Source organism: Sorex fumeus, unplaced genomic scaffold, assembly GCF_029834395.1.
Source record: "Sorex fumeus unplaced genomic scaffold, SorFum_2.1 ptg000008l, whole genome shotgun sequence".
NCBI classification, from domain to species: Eukaryota; Metazoa; Chordata; class Mammalia; order Eulipotyphla; family Soricidae; genus Sorex; species Sorex fumeus.
In genome coordinates, this window is record NW_026606065.1 from 31647302 (window position 1) to 31666035 (window position 18734).

Sequence of the window (18734 nt, forward strand, 5' to 3'; positions counted from 1 at the left end):
GAAAGTTTGATTTTGGTCTTAGTCAATACAGGACAAGCGGTAGGCCCAAACAGAGTTGGAGAACTGGACGGATTGTTAGGGAGGTAATGAGGGAAACTATAATAGCTCCATTCAAGGATGTAGAGATTCTGTCTTGAGTGACGTGAGAACATGGAAGGATTTTAAGAAGGTTTGTCTGCTGGCCACATGCAGAGAAGACAGGGAGGCAACTGATCAGTTTTGTTTAGAGACAACTTTAAGGAAAAGGCTGGTAGTGCCTCAGAAACTGCCAAGGGTACTGGGAGAGAGGGAAGTAGATACACCTGAAGGCAGATATGGCAGGGACTTGTTGATAAAGAATTTGTGAGAGAATCTGTGTTTTGGTTTGAGAATGCTGACTAAAGTGCCGTTCACTGAATGTGGTGGAATAAACTACTTGTTTTTATTTTTCCCTGGTGAGGAATTTAAACGTTGAGTCCAATCAAAGTTGGATCTATGACTGGGGCTCACATGGGAGGTTTGGACGGGAAATACCACAGAGTTGTTCTTGGCCTGTAGATATTTACAGTCACTGGAGCAATGACCCTGTGGGGGTAAGGGGGAAAAGAGATGCCCAGAGTATGGAACATCAACGTATAGTGTAGGAGCTTAGGGGAAAGAGACAAAGGAGGAAGGAATGATCAACAAGGGAAAGTGATTATATGTCTTGATTATTGTTAGAGCAATTGAATACAATTGAGCAAAAAGTGACCATCAGTTTGGCAACACAGAGATCAACACTGAGATTTCAGAAAAACAGGTCCAAAGAAGATGGAAGATAGAGAAAGTGGGGGAAAACATCCATGGATCTTTAGCAAAACTTGGCTTATTAGAAGATGTAGACATGAATGCTACTTGTACTCTGCTTAACCATTTCTTTGTCGTAAGCAATTTCAACACATACACATTTCCTGTGGTTGCTCGAATAAATAACCACAACTTGGTAGTTCAACCCAACATGCATCCTTTCTCCCACAGTCTTGGAGACCAGATTTACTATCAGTTTCACCACGGCTGACTCGAGGTATTGACAGACCCCTCCCTCTATGGAAGAATCCATTCCTTATGTCTTCTATCTTCTGGTGACTACTATCTCCCCTTGGCTTGTAGCCACATCACTCCAATATCCTCCTCTAAGTACTTATCACCTTTTCCCCTTTCTGTATAAGCAGCTTCTCCTCTGTATCTCACTTATAAGTGTACTTGTGGTTGCTTTAACATGAGGACTTCCCCAACTCAAATGTTCAATAATCATATTTTTCAGAGACCTGGTTTCTAGGGAAGATTAGATTTACAGGTTTCAGGGAACTATGGGGGCACTCTTTATCCAACTATATTCTAGAGAAATTGCTTGATGTACAACAAGGTTATGTCTCAATAAAATATAAATAAAGTATCCTAAATTGAAATTGTGTTTAGTACACCTTAGCTATTGAACGTCATTAAAAACCAAACAAATCTACTAGCACAACTTTAAACTTGCTCAGAACACTTTTTCCTATTGTGGGACAGAATTTTCTAGCACAAAGTCAATTTTATGACAGACTGTTGAATTGATCATGTCATTTACTGAATTCTGTACTAGAAGTAAAAACAGGATGACCTAATTAAAATTCTGAAGAATGACTGCTACTGAATGCATATGCTTTCGCTCCGGATACGGCTGAAAAATCCCAAGTTGTGTGACTGTAAATCAGGCATCGTGTTCCAGGTCACTAATTCATGCCTGGGACTCTGAAAGTTTGTTTGCAAACCTGATAACTTTATGTTTGTCACATTTTAAATCCTATTAATTCCTGTGATTTAAAAATCTCTATTAACATATTTAAATATGCAGAGTGACTATGATGAACTTTGAAATAATATTTGAGACCAACTTAAACATGACTTTCAAAAAAGGTTCAACTGAGAGTTATCAAGACAGAGTTTGAGTTTTGTTATAAACACTGCCATTCTAGAATTTCGGGGAAACTCTTAGGAATTCTCAATAAACAGTAAGTGGACAATTAAAATGGGACACAAGATGCAGTTACAATGTTTCCACTGGTGTTTCTAAATTCACCCCTATAGGTATTATTACTTAATATGTGTAAGTGAATTATTTTAGCATTTGGGTAATTTAATAATAACATAATTTATGTCAAGAGAACCATAAATTATACGTGTGTGTGGTCTGAAACAGACCTACTGTAGTGCCTCATTTTGGTGTTAACTGTGTTCAGAGCGCTTTCGCTCTTCCTCTAAGCCCATCCCACCCCCCTTCTGAGATGTATTTATTTAGAATCTCCCAGCAACCGCTTCTGCATCATCCACTCCTTGATTCCCCACATCTGTACCTTATTTTTCCCTTTCCCTATGTCCATCTACCTCACAAAAACTGCATCTTGTTTCTATCACTGCCCTCTGAACCTGGTACTTTTTTAATTCCTGGCTGCTTGGGGCTGTCACTCCTCCACGGAAATCTAAAGACAAGCAGAATTGTACCAATCTACTTAGATCACCCCCTGTAGACCTGACAGCCCCAGAAGCTCACAGACACGGGAAGAAAATTTAACTTCCTAGGAGTGAGTCCTTTTAACTTGGCAGCTTTCCCTAACAGAGCACTGCATACAATAAAGACTGATTTTTAAAAACAATCGTATTTTGTGCCTATACTTCTTTGCCTTTAAAAGAACAAATTTTACTTGTTTCATTGGCTCGGGGATTTTTTTTTTTTTTGAGTTTGTCTTTAACCAATAGTTCTCCTATGGAAATCAAGTCTACTAGAGTCGAAAGCACTCCTCACTCCCCGGGGCCTCGTTTTAAAAACAATTTCCAGATCTTTAAAACAATACTTAGAAAGACTGTGAAATCAGGGAGAAAATATTGCACCCTACATACTGCAAGAGCACCCCCCTGGAAATTTAATCTTGTGGTTCCGGCCACAGTGCCACCCCCTTGCAGAGGACACATCCGTGGCAAGGGAGTCACTTGTAGGGTCTCTGTCAGGCTCTGGGTTTCTCCGATTCCAGAAAACCCCATGCTAAAGAGTCTGAATTCCAATCACAGTCCCACCACTTATTAACTGCAGGATACTGGGTCATTCATTTCACATTCCTGGTTTCTCCCTTTCTCCCATTCTTTTAAGGGTGCCATGGAACCCAACAATCGTCTATCTGTGACAAGGCAAAAACAAAACAGAAAAACTGTTCTAGTAGTCACTGGAAGCTCTTCTTTCCAGAGATCCCAAAATCATCCTTGACATCTTGAAATGAAAACTTAGTCCTCTTGCCATTCTAAGATGGCTCAAAGCTGGAGTTTTCAGGTAAGAACGGAATGGAATGACAGATTTCCTAGCGACTGATCAGATAGGTGCACTGCCTACCCTTTCCATATACATCTACCAGCGCCACCACTGGTCAAGGTTGTATTTTTATTCTGCTTCTGTTTTATTATTTATTTCTTTTTATTAAAGAACTGCAATTGACATAGTCATTGTAGTTGAATTTTTGGCATATAACATTTTAACACCAATCCCACCATCCGTTGTCAACTTCCCTCCTCCAGTGTTCCCAGATTCCCTCTTCATCCCCACCTGGTAACCTGACAGGCATATGACAACGTTTCCATGGTTGTCGCTTGGATTTCACGTTTTCAGTGTTACTGAGTCTGTGTTCTGGAGAGATGGCTGGGCCACTCTCCCATACACCAGCCAAACTGAAGCCCCAAGCTCTGTTCACCAATCGCTTCCCCGTCTCTTCTTCCCCCCTAGATTTCTTTCCTTCTCGGTCTTTCTCCTTTTAAACCCTTGGCCCTAGTGTCTAACGCTGGACTTAGAACCAGCATCCATGCAGCTTCAAAGCTATTTGCCTTAATTGTTACCAAGGCAAAGTGGAAGGAGGTTACAGAAGGTCAATGCTGTGTCTCCTGGACCAACATTCACCACGGCAGGCCCACTGCTCACTCGCGGTACTTACCACTGGATGAAGCGGCGTTCCCGGAAACATAAACTGCATCTGCTGGGCGAGCATCGCGGCTGCAGTTTTTTGCTGGATCAAATTGTTCCTCCCATTAATTTCTAGCTGCGTTTTTAAGTGTGTTGGAGGATGAAGGTACTTGCAGTTCTCTCTGGAACAACGGCCCTGCAAAATAAAGAGATTTGGGGATTGAGGACCTGGAGGAGTAAGCAACTCTATTTGCTCTATTTGTCAACAATTCACAACTGCTCCATACATACAAAGTGAAGGATCTCTCTCTCTATCTCTGTGTGTGTGTGTGTGTGTGTGTGTGTGTATGTGTGTGTAGGTGTGTGCACATGTCTTTGTTGGGGAGAAACGAATTAGGCATTCAGAGGATTGTTAGCCGAGTTCAGCTCTCTGGAACAGAGACGCTTTCTGAAATGTTTTTGTTATTTATCATGGATTCTTACCCTGACAGCCAGCCCTGAAGAGACACGGCGGCTCAGAGCAAGACACATCCTTCTCCCAGGTGGTGAGGAAGGCGATCAGAGGGGGCTAAGTAGTGCCATCCATCAAAAGGATGCTTTTCCCCTGCTCGACATAGGTTTGAGCATGCTGGAGAGAGGGTAAAAAAAAAATGAGCCAATGTCTGTACCACGTGTGTGGAACAGGGACACAAGTGGAACTTCTTGAAATGTGTGTTCTAGATACAGCTGCGGCGTGTCCCCAATTCAACTTAATGAGGACGGGGACTCATCGATGGGAATGGACAGTCCTCAGTCATCGATGTAAGGTGACATCGCCAGACAGTAATTCATCCCATCTGCTTAGTTTGCAGTGCAATAGCTACACTTGGGAAGTCCTTGGGAACTTGCTCCCGTGACAACTGTATCAACTTTTAAATGTCATGCTATGCCACTGGTGGGGGGGAGTGTGCATGGCTCAGGTAACAAGGGCATTAAAACTGGGCAAAGGAGGACCATTGAGTGAGGTGTGAGATGTGTGACAAACCAGCCTTGCAGAGGAACTGCAAATGGCAGTGTTCCTACTGAAATCGGATGCCTTTCAGAACCAAATGCATCACGTTGATGGGTGAATTATGTGGTTTTGGGAGAAAGAGCTGCGCATGGTGTTTAACCAGCATAGAGTATTATCATTCCCCCGAAGAATTCATCTATTTGCAGGCACCAAGAGAAGAATCTGGGTTTGTTTACCAGATATAAAAATAATTTTTAAAAGCCGGCTTGGGGAAATCTGGGGAAACAAATTTGTCTGCAGTCCTCCTAATTCTAAACATCTGCACCTCCTGTTCTTTTCAGCTGCACTTGGACAGTGCTGGCTGCATCTCAGGGGTGTGAACCTTCCACCCCTACAGCAGAGAAGGCAGACATGGGTGTGGGGCTCAGCCCCGGTGGTCCTGCTCGTCACTACTGTCCCGAGACCCCACGCTTAGCAGCAGACAGCATGAGTCACCTTCTGCAGGACAGCAGGCACTGGAAGGAACTGGTCACATGTCTGTATCTGTCTGACATCTTTTATTTTTCTTTTTGGGTCACACCCGGCGATGCAGAGGTTACTCCTGGCTCTGCATTCAGGAATTACTTCTAACAGTGCTTGGGGGGCCTTATGGGATGCTGGGAATCAAATCCGGGGTTGGCTGAGTGCAAGGCAAATGCCCTGTCCGTTGTACTATCACTCCAGCCCTCTGTCTGAAATCTTAGTCCCAAGCATGGTGGTAGTTTTAAGTCACTCATCTTCCCAAGCACCAAATATCCCAGGGCAATGTTGAGGTTTAAGGTACAGATCCAGGGAAGCTGGACCCACGACTGAAAACCAATCATAATCAAAGCAATTTGAGTGTCTCTCTTTCTCCTTTCTGCTTCTCTGTGCCATTTTTTGGGAGGGGGAAGGTGGGAAATGATAAAAGTTTTCATCTGAACTCTGCTCAGTGCTTTGTATCTTTGTGTGTGTGTGTGTGTGTGTGTGTGTGTGTGTCCCCACTTGCAACCTCTTCTCCTACTCTCCCTTGAAAATTGCCTCATTCTCTCTACGTGCTCAAAACCAGCTGACCACAAAAGCATCCAGCTCTTACAACATCAGTGTCTAAATGGCCATGTCTCTAGCGCAGAGGACAGACACAATGACCAGTCATGGACAGAAGAAAAACCACCCTGACTTCTCTCTGACAACCTCCATCCAGGCTCTCTTTAGACACAACTGCTTCATCCAGAAGCTGATCCCCAGAAAGATGCCCATAATATAGCTCATGTCCATATACAGGTTGATGTGGCCCTAAATGCATCTGAGCTTTGGAGGAGCAGTGAGTGGCTTTGGGAAGAGAAAGTTCCAGGGGCCAGAGGTGGAGTTAGTGAAGTGTCCACACGTTCACAGTTGCTCTATTCTGTTGAGCTTCTTCTTAGAACCGTCAATTCAACTGCTCATTTTCTAACAGACTGCTTTGTGGCTACACACAAAAGTTTTTGGATTCAGCTAGAAATAATATGACTTTCTTAAAATGCTGCTATCTCTTAATAGAACGGGGACTCTTCAGAGACTGTAAAAACTATTTTTCAGTTCACAGAACATGATTTACAACATCAAATTAGTAATTTATTGATGGAAACTTCTTTTTCCTGAGAATTAATGTGATTTCTTAGTATCCTCACTTAGACACTTGGAATAGGTATATTATTGATCATCCAGGTGCCAGACAATTTATACATGGTTATCTCATTTTCTCTGTAAAACAGCTTGTAATGATCCCTATTTTACAAAATACCAAACAGGCTCAGAAAGATTAAGAGACTTTCTCAAGGTTCTGTCCCTAGTAAATGGTACAGCTGGATTCTAAACCCAATTTCCCAGACTCAATTACATTACTATATTAAGCTATTTTTTCGAAGAGGTTTAAACCCAGATAGGATAAAAGTCTATCCTTCACCTTCATAATATAATAGGATGCCTAACATAATTAAAATATAAGAAATATAAGCAAAGGAGCAATAGTACAGCGGCAAGGGCATTTGCAATGATTTGCCACTAGAAAGAGATCACTGATAGGGGTTCGAGGGCTGGTTAAGCTAAGTGGAGATAGGATCTGGACACAGCACTTGATTCAGCCCTTTACAGCCTGTGTGACTTGAAGGAAATTACTTAACTATATGGTGCATCTGAAATTTTTTCAATCTGTACAGTGGATGACTCCAAGAAAAACTGCATTTTGCTCTAAAGAATGCTATGGGGTTACAAAAATAATACATGGATGAGGTTTAGAGAGTAAGTTCAAGGTGAGAAGTGCCACTATTAGCAAAGTATTTGCATTCGACATTTTGTTTACTATTCATGCAATAGCACAAGTTTACTGATTTTGATTAACTGATTTTTCTATGGAGTAACCTTTCACTTACAGTACAATAGAAGTTTCTTCATTAGATGTACTCACATATTTTATATTCAAAATAACTTTGAAGCTTCTCTTATTTAAGAGCTAGCTCTGGACCAGAAGGATAGTACAGGAGGAAAGACCCTTGCCTTGCATGAGGTGAAGTCTGGTGTGAATCCCAAGCATTGCACATGAGGTCCTCTGAGCACCACCAGGGTACAGCTCCTTTTATTATCATTATTTTTTTATTTTTGTGTGTGCTTGTTTATTTTTTAATAATTTTTATCTTATAAATTAGTTCACAATATTTGATTACAGTTCATATTCAAACACCAATCCCACCACCATTGCACCTACTCACCACCATATTTTGGACATTTCCATCCCACACCCCAATCCCTGCCCTGAAGAACTAAAAAAAAGTATCCTTAGACGAAAGAGGGTGAAGACAGTTGTATTTCACAAAGGTCAACTCTTGATCACAGAGCCAGGCACAGTCTCTGAGCATCACAAAGGGAAACCTAAAACCTCCCTTCCCCCACCCCCCGATTTTTTTTAAATTAAAAAAAATAAAGAGACAGCTTTGAGCTAAGGTCTCAATTCTGTATTAACATTTTCAAGGATGTTATATACCAGAATATCTGAGGCGCCAGATTCATGCTTGGGAAAACTCTAGGAAGAAGAACTTTAGGAAGGATCTTAGAGGATTTCCCCAAATCCTCGAGGAAGAGCTACTATCAAAATATAACAAGCTGTTCGCCCTGGTATCCAATTTGTAAGCAAGAGTGAGCTCAGGTCTCCACATCGTCAGAATCTGCCTCAGCTCATACATAGTGGGAGCATCCGAGTGGGAGCCATCCCTGATGAGAGGGGGCAGCCTTGGCAGGGGAAGGCATTTTTCTGTGTGTTGCTGTGAAACAGGACCATCAAAAACAGCGTCTCCTGATCTCAGGCCAAGAAATAAAACATGTTTTGGAAAAGTCTTGCTGGGGCTGCTAGTGTGCGCTATTTGCTTTGTTTGAACTTTTCCTCTCTTTAGGTTCTTGGTCAAACACTGGTTTCAAAGAGATAAGACAAGTAAGGTCTGGCCCCAAGGAAAGGGGCAGCTTTTGTAGGATGGCATAGGAGGCTGTCTGTGTGAAATGTGGGATGGAATGGAAGCCAAAGGCAGATGGTCCCACACCACGGGCTTAGGTAGAATGTGTGGAGGAGTGTGTATCTTTGTGTGTCTGTGCATGCCTGTTTGCTTCTTAGGGATGCTTGACTTTGTGTATGTGCGTGTTTGCATAGGACTGCTTGTGTGTCTGTTTGTGTATGAGTCAGGATGCTTCTCTGTGTGTGCATACTGAGAGGAGAATGCAAAATGAGAACAAGAGGAAAAGACTGTGCCAGGAGGAAGGACCATCTGGGGATGTGAGTGAAGGTTCTCAAGGAAGGGATGTGGGTCAGAATCTGAGGGTGATGAGCCTTGGGAAGTCCTTAGCTGAAGCCAGATTTCAGAGTCTAGAAAAGAAACAGAAATCATTCTATTTTTTTTTTTTTTGGCTCTTTTGGGTCACACTCAGCGATGTACAGGGTTACTCCTGGCTCTGCACTCAGGAATTACCCCTGACAGTACTCATGGGACCATATGGGATGCTGGGAATTGAACCTGGGTCGGCCGCATGCAGGGCAAACGCCCTACCCACTGTGCTATCGCTCCAGCCCCTCCTTTAGCTTTTCAACACAAGCCTAACAAGATCAGGTTCATGTGTTATGCTACGCTCACTCTGATCATTTCATCTTATTTATTGCTTTTTCAGTTTGGGGACCACACCCTGCAATGTTCAGGAGTTAATCCTGGCTCTGCACTCAGTGATCATTCTTGGCGGTGCTCAAGGGACTATATGGGATGGAACTTGGGTTGGCTGTGTGCAAGAGAAGCACCCTACCCACTGTACTATCGCTCCAACTCCTGAACATAAAACTTTATAGCTCTGATTTTATCTTAGTTTCCATTGTTTGGAGACTGAAGGATAAAATTTCTGAGGCAGTCTGCATAAGATTTTAGCAGTTCATTCTAATTTTTAAAATAATTTCTGTCACAGGACTATCTGGATTAGGAGAACTGATTAGGAACAAGTAAAAATTTCAAGCTGAATTCAGTTTATTAAATAAGCAACAGTGAAAGGTTCTGGATACAGAATACCCACATTGATTCTCAACAGGAATAAGAAAGATGCTAAATAACGGTAATATGTACTTGGCAGAACAATAGATCGGAGCTATTGGAATTACAGAGCCATTAGATTACATGTCAGGAGATAAAATAAATGCAGCTTTGGCTAAGAAAGCTTTCAAAAGCAGGTTGGTGTGAGAAAGAAAAAGCATAATTGGAAAATGAGATTTTCTAATTGCTTACTCTAAAACAAGCAATTTTTGGAATCTTTTCCTAGTATGCTCCTAATTGAAAAAGTCAATTTAAGTATGGAAACAAAAATGAAAACAGATTAATTAGGGGATTGTTAAAGGAATTAACAATAGGAGTTTTTGCCCATAGGAACACCCAACCAACCATGACATTGCATTAGTTTTCCATACAAGACAAAGTGTTATATAAGTTCCACAATTTAAGTCAACAGGCCCATGTCACGTGGGTTACTTGGCAATATTTTGACTTGTGTCTTGTTCGGGAGCAGGGTCATTAATCAGCAAACTATTTGTTTGTTTTACAAACTCTTAAATAAAAGCCCTTTCCGTAGACAGCATTTCTGACTAACAGTAGAAGGAGGGTTTCCAGCCTCATCCAAATTTTGCCCCTTCCTGTTGGATCTCGGCTATCCCAGCTTTTCAAAAAGCCTAAGGATGTTTTCAACTGAGCATGCAGGAAACTTTGGAAACCGAGAGCCTGATTTGGGCCCCAAGGAAGCGTCTCCTACTCTCATGACAAAGGCTCTGGTCCCCGGAACTGCATTCCTGAAGCCTGTGCTATCTTGGACCCTGTCCCAGAGAAGTAGCTCATGGTTGTAGTTAAGGGAACAGTCCCTAAACCGCTGGGGGCCCCATCCAGTTCTACCTACAGTTGGCCCATGGGATCTCACGGCCTCGTGAACGTCTGCTGAGGACCGAGGGTTATGAAATATGAACTATCTTAAGCCACTCCTGCATACCACTGCCCCCTCTAAATTACCACCACCATCATCACCACTATTCTTCTGCATACCTTCTGCGCGGGCCGGAGTGATAGCATAGTGGGTAGGGCTTTTACCTGGCACGTGGCCAACCTGGGTTTGATTCCTCTGCCCCTCTTGGCGAGCCTGGCAAGCTACCGAGAATATCCTGCCCGCACAGCAAAGCCTGGCAAGCTATTCATGACGTATTTGATATGCCAAAAAACAGTAACAACAAGTCTCACAATGGAGACGTTACTGGTGCCCACTCGAGCAAATTGATGAACAGGAGGAGAGTGCTACAGTGTAGTGCTACCTTCTCTGCAAAACGATTAGAATCCGTGGAAGGAGGCTGGAGAGAGAGTCCATGGGGTAAGGCACTTGCTTGGCTGGTTCGAGCACTGCATGCAGTGGTCCCAGCACCACTGGTGACCATCCCTGAGCACAGACCAAGAACTGGCCCTGAGCATGGCCACCTGTGCTCATGAAAAACATGGTATTAAAAGCCACCTTCCCTGAGGTGGGTAAATGATCACTGTATGACTGAAATGCAAACACAGAAGTTCGTAAGTTTGTACCTGTACCAACTGGACCTCACAGCGATTCACTAATAAAAAAATAAATAAATAAATAATACCTTTACCTAAATAATAAAAAAATAAAATAAAATAAAAGCCACCTTTCTAAGACTGGTTCCGTGCCTGCGACACAGTAGGGTTTCTCTGGCCTGTTCACTAAGCTCTTTCGATTTTCTCTTTCCATTTTTATTTATTTTAAATGTTTTTCCCAATTTTTATTTGGGGACTGTGATTTACAATACTCAACCACGCTCTTTAACCCTTTGTTTTTCTAGTTCTCACAAGCAGTGCCAACACGGCCCATTTATCTCTTCAAAAGAGCCTCAGATCTGTTTTTCTTTGATTTTTTTTTCCCCTGCTGAAACTTGCCAGGGCTGATTAACATGGAATGACTAATACAGAGTTTAAAGTAGCTCTGTCTTAGTGGGGGGGAAATCCTGTTTTTCTGGTGTGGCTTAGGTCCCCACCAGCAATGGGGCAGGTTCAATTTTAAAAATTGCTCAGTCTGTGCCTCGATCTTCTCATCTGTCAATTGGGTATGATTCTATTGCGCTCTCTCTCTCTCTTTCTTTCTCTCTCTCTCCCTCTCATTCCTTCTGATGGTTATGAGATACAGACACAGCAGAGGATGCTCTAAAAAATGGAGATGTGCTCTACTTTGTCTAAACCCAGCTATTTTCTCTTTGAACGTTCCTAAAAGGGAAAACCACACACGGTGACCTGCCAGCTACACTCAAAAGCACCAAGAACGTAAGGAAGTGAGAACTGTGAGTGTCCGTGACAAGGGAGGCAGGAGGCTTATCAGCAGACGTGGAAAATTAAGTCAAAATCAATTGAATGCAGGAGGACTGATTAGGCGCCTACAGTGTACACAGCTTGAAAGGGAGGGGAATTCAATCAAACAGATGACCGTGTTGGGTGCTGCGACACGTGTCTCTAAGATGTGCTGCCAGGACCTATCCAATACTTCCAGCATCGGCTCCAAAGGGTCTCAGGATCACTCAAGGATATGGAGAGTAGAGAAGACAATACAGGCATGAGCCAGCAGATCCATCCAGGTCCACCACCGCGGGGGCTATGGCAAAGGGACAGTTTGGGGCCACACCTGGCAGTGCTCAGGACTTACTCTCAGCTCTATGCTCAGAAGTCACTCTTGGCAGTGCTTGAGGGACCCTCTCCAGCACTGGGAATTGAACCTGGATCAGCCACATGCACAACAAGTGACTTCACCCCTGCACTATCTTTCTAACCCTGTATGGGCCTGTGACAGGTGGTAAAGGCAGATGTCATCTCTCACCTGCCCCTTCCCTTCCTTCTCCAGTACTTCTCGAGGCAAGAAAGAAAGTCGAGGGGGATAAAATGAGTATTTCTATCTGGGCTTACTTTACAACATTAATAAGGAACGCAAACAGCTCTACTCAAAGGCAAAAGACAGATGAGGCTCTGAGGCTTCTTTGGAATTCAAATAAACGAATTGAGCCACATGAGCATCTTACGTGCCTCGCTTCAACTGCAGAGAACAGCAAGTAAAATACAAGCGCGTTTAAGAGCCATGGGCACTGTAATGAGCTACCGCCCCGCTCCCCAGTGTCCAGTATGAACGGATCATAAGCACTTCCTACTCCTTAGTAACTGAGTGGCATCTGCATTCCACTTCCTCCTTGATCGCCTATCGCTGTGATATTCTTTCGGTAAATAGCACGAAGCTTTCGGCCTTCTTAAAGATGGATCAAAGGGGAATCTGGCCAACCTTCCCTCTTTTTTCTCCACCATAAGGAGATACGGAGGATGCCAGAAGGAAGAGTAGAGACAAGGTTGGCTCACATGGTGATTAATAGCAACCCACACTTCCAAATAAACCACTGTCATTTACCGTCGAACTACAGGTTGAGAGGAGAATGAGGAAAACCCAACTGAGCTAAGTCAATGAGTAGCACCCAATTTCCACTGGGGACCACTTGCCTTTTCTCTGCAGAAAGTCCAGGAAGGGACATAATGATTTCTCTCTTCTGGCACCTGGGCCCCGGGGTGCGGTCTAGCGTGCCCCCCAACCATCACCACCACCACACACACACACACACACACAAGGCATGAGTCTTAGGGTGATCTTCGGGATTCTCTCTGCACCTGCCTTTAGGGCAGCCTGTAACCACAGGAAGGACCAGGACCCCTCCGTTCTACCCCATGCTTTGTGAAGAGATTTCTGATAGCACAGCAGTAGGGCATTTGCCTTGCATGCAGCCAGTCCAGCCGAGCCGGGTTCGATTCCTTCACCCCTCTCGGAGAGCCCGACAAGCTAACAAGAGTATCTTGCCCTCCAGCCAAAGCCTGGAAAGCTACCGGTGACATATTTGATATGCCAAACACAGTAACAACAAGTCTCAAAATAGAGAGGTTACTGGGCCCGCTCGAGCAAATCGATGAACAACGGGAAGACAGTTTTTTTTTCTTTTTGAATTACGATACCCACCCAATGCAATAACCCTTCTGCCTTCAGACTCTGCTGGCTATCCCGTCAAGACTTCATCTCAGGACCATTTCAAAGAAGTGAAAGAAAATGAAGAATGAAGGTGTAGGGCTGTGGTCCATCATTTCAGCCCATGGTTCTCATGGCTCCCAGCTGCCTACGAAGCATTTGTTTCTCAAGCTCTGTATGCCTTGTGATTAGAAAGCCAGTCAGATGAACGCCTGGTCAGGGAGGACTGACCACAGGATGAATGAAACATTGGCTGTGATGGAGTCCAAGGAGGCAACCCAGGGGATGCAAAACCCACACTCTTGCTTCGGAAGAGATGGAAGGAAATGCTGCTGCTAGGAACTGAACGTGCTCTGTGTGCATGCATGGGTGGCACAAAGGGCAGGGAGCTTCTGGGTCAAAGAGGGGCACGGGCGCGCAGAGGGTGAGACCCTGCAGACAGAACCCAGAGCCAGCCCACCTTCGAGGTTTCACAGTCTCGCCTTTCTCCCAAGGCTCTCACACATGTGAGCGTGCTGATGGCCGAGATGGAAACAGGAGTTTCATGAAATATTCATCTCGCAGCATTAGGGTTTTTACTTTTTTTCCCCACCCCCTGCGGAGGAAGACAGCCCATTCTCATTTGTGTCTCATCCACCCCCCTATTCAAAGTCCACACAGGGGCCCCACCCTGTGGACACGTGATGTCCGTCAGCCAAGAACCGTCTTCCTCTCTTCCTCTAGCAAATGCGAGCTCTGCCGCGCCTGGGCCAAGTCCTGTGATATAAAAGGAACAAATAAAACCGGGAGTGATCGATGCCCCCGAGGGGAAAGCTGAGTGCTCTGCTCAGGCTAGGGAGGACTGTCTCGAGAGCAAGAGGGAGGAGGGAGAGCAGCGTGCAAGGGAGGAGAAGGCGTGGGTCATCTGGAACATTAACACCCACTCGCTGTGGGGTTCGGTTCTTAAAACCAAGTCCATGCCCAGCGAACATGGGCAGCTCTTTTCATGATTACCCCCTGTCAGTTATCCTGGAAGCTGGTCACTGTCAGAACGCAGAGACGTGTCCCAAGAGACACAGAAGCCTCCTCGGCATCCTCTGGGATGCTGTGGTCTTTCCCTGATCTCACAAGCAGGGGCTGCAGTCGCTGAGAGAGGACTTCCTGGAATATGGACACATACATGACAACAGCCTTTAAGTTTGATATTTACCAGGAGGGCTCCGTACAGAGTCTATGATCCCCGCCCTGGAAGCTCCTTCCAAGCCTATTAGAAAACAGTGCTGTCCCGATCGCATATCAAATACATTCTCTATTTCTCTGGATACGCAAGATGGTCCCCCCACCCCCACCCCGCCACCATCCCCCATCTCACCGCTGCAAAGACTTGATCCAGGCCTGACCCCAGGAACTCCCTGGGATTTAGGTCTGCTACCTTCTGACAGGCTGCCCGCCCCAGCAGAGACTGACAAAGAAATGCTTTGCACATCACACTTGTTTTTCCATTGGTGACCAAGTCAGAGTACTAGAGTACTAGTGCAGAGTACTAGTACTAGAGTATACAGAGACTAAGGTACAGCCAGGAAGGTGTCCGGGGAGGTGGGTGGGAAGGGGTGGGCGAGACAGACAGAGGCATGGCGAAGTATAGGTAGGCAGGAAGACAAGCTAGTGTGGAAAGAAACAGGAGCAGATCAAAGAGCCTGCAAAGAGGGCGTCCGTTCCTGGCAGGGGACCAACCTGCAAATTGGAATCATGGCCTTTTGCTCGGAGACTGCCCCGAGTTCACAGAAACCAGCCTGAGAAGACTGATGCAGGGAGGACAGAGGCACCTCAAACTCCAGCTACCCAGATCTTTCTGCAGACAGGCCTGCTGGGAAGAGGTGGAGACTCCTCAGACTTCTTTCCTGCGGGCAGAGGCCCCCTCTCCCCATTCTTTCATTCACTCAACAGACACTGGGAGCATCTGCACCCTGTCCAAAGTTGGGCTGGAATTGCACACAGGGTACTCAGCTGTGGTCCTACCCTTGATAAAAATAGCTCAGGCTTACATAACAGCGTGCAGATCATGTACCAGGCAGTTACCGAGTCCTTATGGTTACTCATTCTAGATCACAGATCACGATCATCCTGTTGTTCGTCGATTGCCTCGAGCAGGCACCAGTAACATCTCTTTCGTCCTAGCCCAGAGATTTTAAAAAGTGCCATATTCAAGGTTCTTTCAGGGTTAGGAGAATGAGACCCATCATTGTTACTGGTATTTGGCATATTGGGTACCCCACGGGGAGTTTGCCGGACTCTGCCGTATGGGCAGGTTATATTCAGTAGCCTGCCAGGTTGTCCAAAGTAAGAATGAGATAATAAGATAATCATTCTAGAATCTTCCATAAACGATCTTGACAAGGTGCTGTCAATACACTGATTTGGGGGTGGGGTGGGGCGAGAACGGAAGCTATGGGGAAGGAGTCTGGGTTCCAAAGGTCACCCAGGGAGCAGGGCACACTGCTGAGTGCCCGCTGGTCTCTGCCACCCCACACCTTATTCTCCAACTGGAGACCTGTTTTTAAGAAACTTGAAATTCGTGGAACATTCGTATCACACCTCCAAAAGAATTCTTCACACACATGCGCTATCCTATTACTGCTTCTCGACATTCTTGTAACAGGTTACTTCGACTCAGAGGAAAGGAAAATGAGGCTCGGGAACTTTCTGAAGCCATGCTGGTCCAGCTAGCCAGGTTATATCGTCCAGTCCTCTTTGCCTGAAAAATTTCCTTCTTGTCGTTTGGGGTCAGAAAGAGACTGTGCGGCGGGGGGGTGGGGGGGTGGGGGGGTCACTGCTCACAGCTGAGTGGGGAAGATGCTAGGAATAGAGCTGTGTCCCCCTAGACTGGTGTCTAGGACCTCAGGATGTTAGCTTTTCTGGAGAGAGGCTCTGAACAGAGCTAATTAGGTTAAGACGGGAACAGCAAAGTGAACCCAATTTGGGTGTGGTGTGATGTCCTTGTGAAAAGGAGAACTCTGATACGGAGGCAGAGGTGCACAGCGGGAAGTCAGACAAGGAGATGCAGGGAGAAGGTGGCTCTCGCGAGACTGAGAAACATCAGGGCTTCCAGCAGCTAGAAGAAAAGTCTGGAACTAATCCTTGCCTTGACCTTCACAGGACGCAGAGCCCTGTGACCACCTGGAATTCAGACTTCAAGCCTCTAAACCTGTGCAGGAGTACATTTCTGTTCTTAAAAGCTCCCCCGCCCCCATCTCCCCGTCCTTCCACCCCTTCACTCCCCCCCCCCCCCCGCCCCCAAGTCGGGGTTTCTGCATCATCCCAAAGGAAACAGTCACCTACAAGAAATGCTAGTGCAGGTACTTTTTGATGTGCCCGGAAGCAGCCCTACCTAAGCAAAATATTATGCAGTCTTCCAGCGAAAAGAGGTTTGGCTCTTTGAATGTTTATTCTAATTTTTTTTTCCCCAGGAACTAAAGCAACAAGATCTCTGGTCTGCTGAAAAATAAACTATCCCAACTCCCAAATCCTTAACAAGGGCAGTGATTTAAAAAACAACAACAACAACAACAACAAAAACCAAAAACAAATGAAACGAGTCTGCTCATACGCACTCAGATTTGTCATGGGGAAGATTTAATAGAAGAGATTTATTTTAGTAAAAGACAAAATGTTTCACTAAAGAACTCATTAGTAATGCATAGAGGCCTACCGAGTCTCTGAAGATCCATTTTCAAAAAGAAATGTTGGGATAATTTTTATATCCTGATTGCAGAGAAAGACTTGATAAAAATTGTCCTGGATATTAAAATTGCATGGGGGGGGGGGGGGTGGAGGCGAAGAAAGTCATTCCGTCAAGCAGGAGGGAATTAAGAGAAAATACACAAATTTTGCCAGCATCTTTTAGCTGTTTTGCATGACTGTCAAAATGCCTTTCCTTGCTCCTATGAAGATGCATTTTCTCGGGGAAGGAAACGCTCGGGGCCGTTGAAGAAGAGAGAGCTGGATCAGAGTGGAGGCCAGCATACCCATTCCCCTGCCCTCACAACACCTTGCCCGCGCATCCTATCCTGGGCTCTCCTCACAAAAATCCTGCACGAGTAGACGATAGGCTGGCGGGCTCAAGACTCCAGTCTCACGACCATAAGCCATCCCAAGTGCCAACGTTCAACTTGCCTCATCCAGTGGGTTCTCAGCGCTTACTTTCAATGGTACTACAACTTGAATTTGGTGCTTAGTCCAAGTTCACAGTTTGAGAATCTCTCGTCCACCAGGATCCTTCCTGGATGGAAGCTCTCCTTGGCATTGGCAGCAGTTGCTGCCCACCCACAGGCCCCTGTCCCCCCCCCCCCCACCTCCCCCGGGACCATCCTCCCCATTAGCAACCACTGCCAAGCTCCTGCGAAGGACCCTCTGCCATTCTGCAAGTTGTTTCTCTAAGACAGATCTGGGATGGTGGAGACGAGACAGCACTCTGGGGCTCCGAGTCACCATCTCGGGGATGTTGGCGGCAATGTTAGCGCCAGACTGCCCAGTCACGTCAGGTCTGGCCCAGATCCAATATCACTGAGCCACAATCCTCCTCCTCCAGTGACATTTTTCCCCTGGGTATACCTCAAAGGTCCCCCACCCATTGTCCCAGGCGAGACACATAAACTCCTCCTTTGGAGGACTAATACTCCAGTCAAGAATCTTTCCGGGATCGGAAGATAGCTCAAAGATACAGCCCATTCTTTGCATGTGGGAACTCCAGACTCGATCCCTAGCACCACATGTTTCCCTGAATACTGACAGGAGTGCCCCTGAGCACTGATTCAGGAGTATTCCCTCCAGCACCACCAGATGTGACTCACAGAATAAAGCAAACAAAATAGGGTAAGAAGCTCCTGGACTTATTTTGGTGAACGAAGTAGATCCTCTAGTAGAGACCAAGGGCGGTTTATCGTTGTTTTGTTGTTGAAGGAGAATTACATATATGTTAATTGATACTTGGTAGCACTTACTGAATGAAAAGAAATACCTAGTTTGTTATTAAACCATCGATTGCTTAGCATTGTACAGGCACAGCACTAAGTGTTATGCAGGCCTTGTTTCAGACAAATCTTGAGAAAGGGAGTTACTTTGAATATCTCCATCTGACAGAATGGGACCTCTAGAGATCGACACCCTTGTCCTATGCAGGCAAATGACAAGAGTTAAGGACTGAGACCTCAGCTG

The 18734-nt window shown here is 45.3% G+C and overlaps 1 protein-coding gene across 9 annotated transcripts in view; it reads right to left on the reverse strand.

Annotated features, from left to right (window-relative positions):
* The window catches only part of MBNL2 (muscleblind like splicing regulator 2), a 166513-nt gene that overhangs the window by 48922 nt on the left and 98857 nt on the right, over positions 1–18734 (reverse strand). For all 9 annotated transcript variants that reach the window (XM_056109942.1, XM_056109938.1, XM_056109940.1 and 6 more), the window contains exon 3: positions 3975–4139. In XM_056109942.1, the coding sequence (XP_055965917.1) occupies positions 3975–4139 (165 nt within the window). The remainder of the gene's footprint in view (positions 1–3974; positions 4140–18734) is intronic.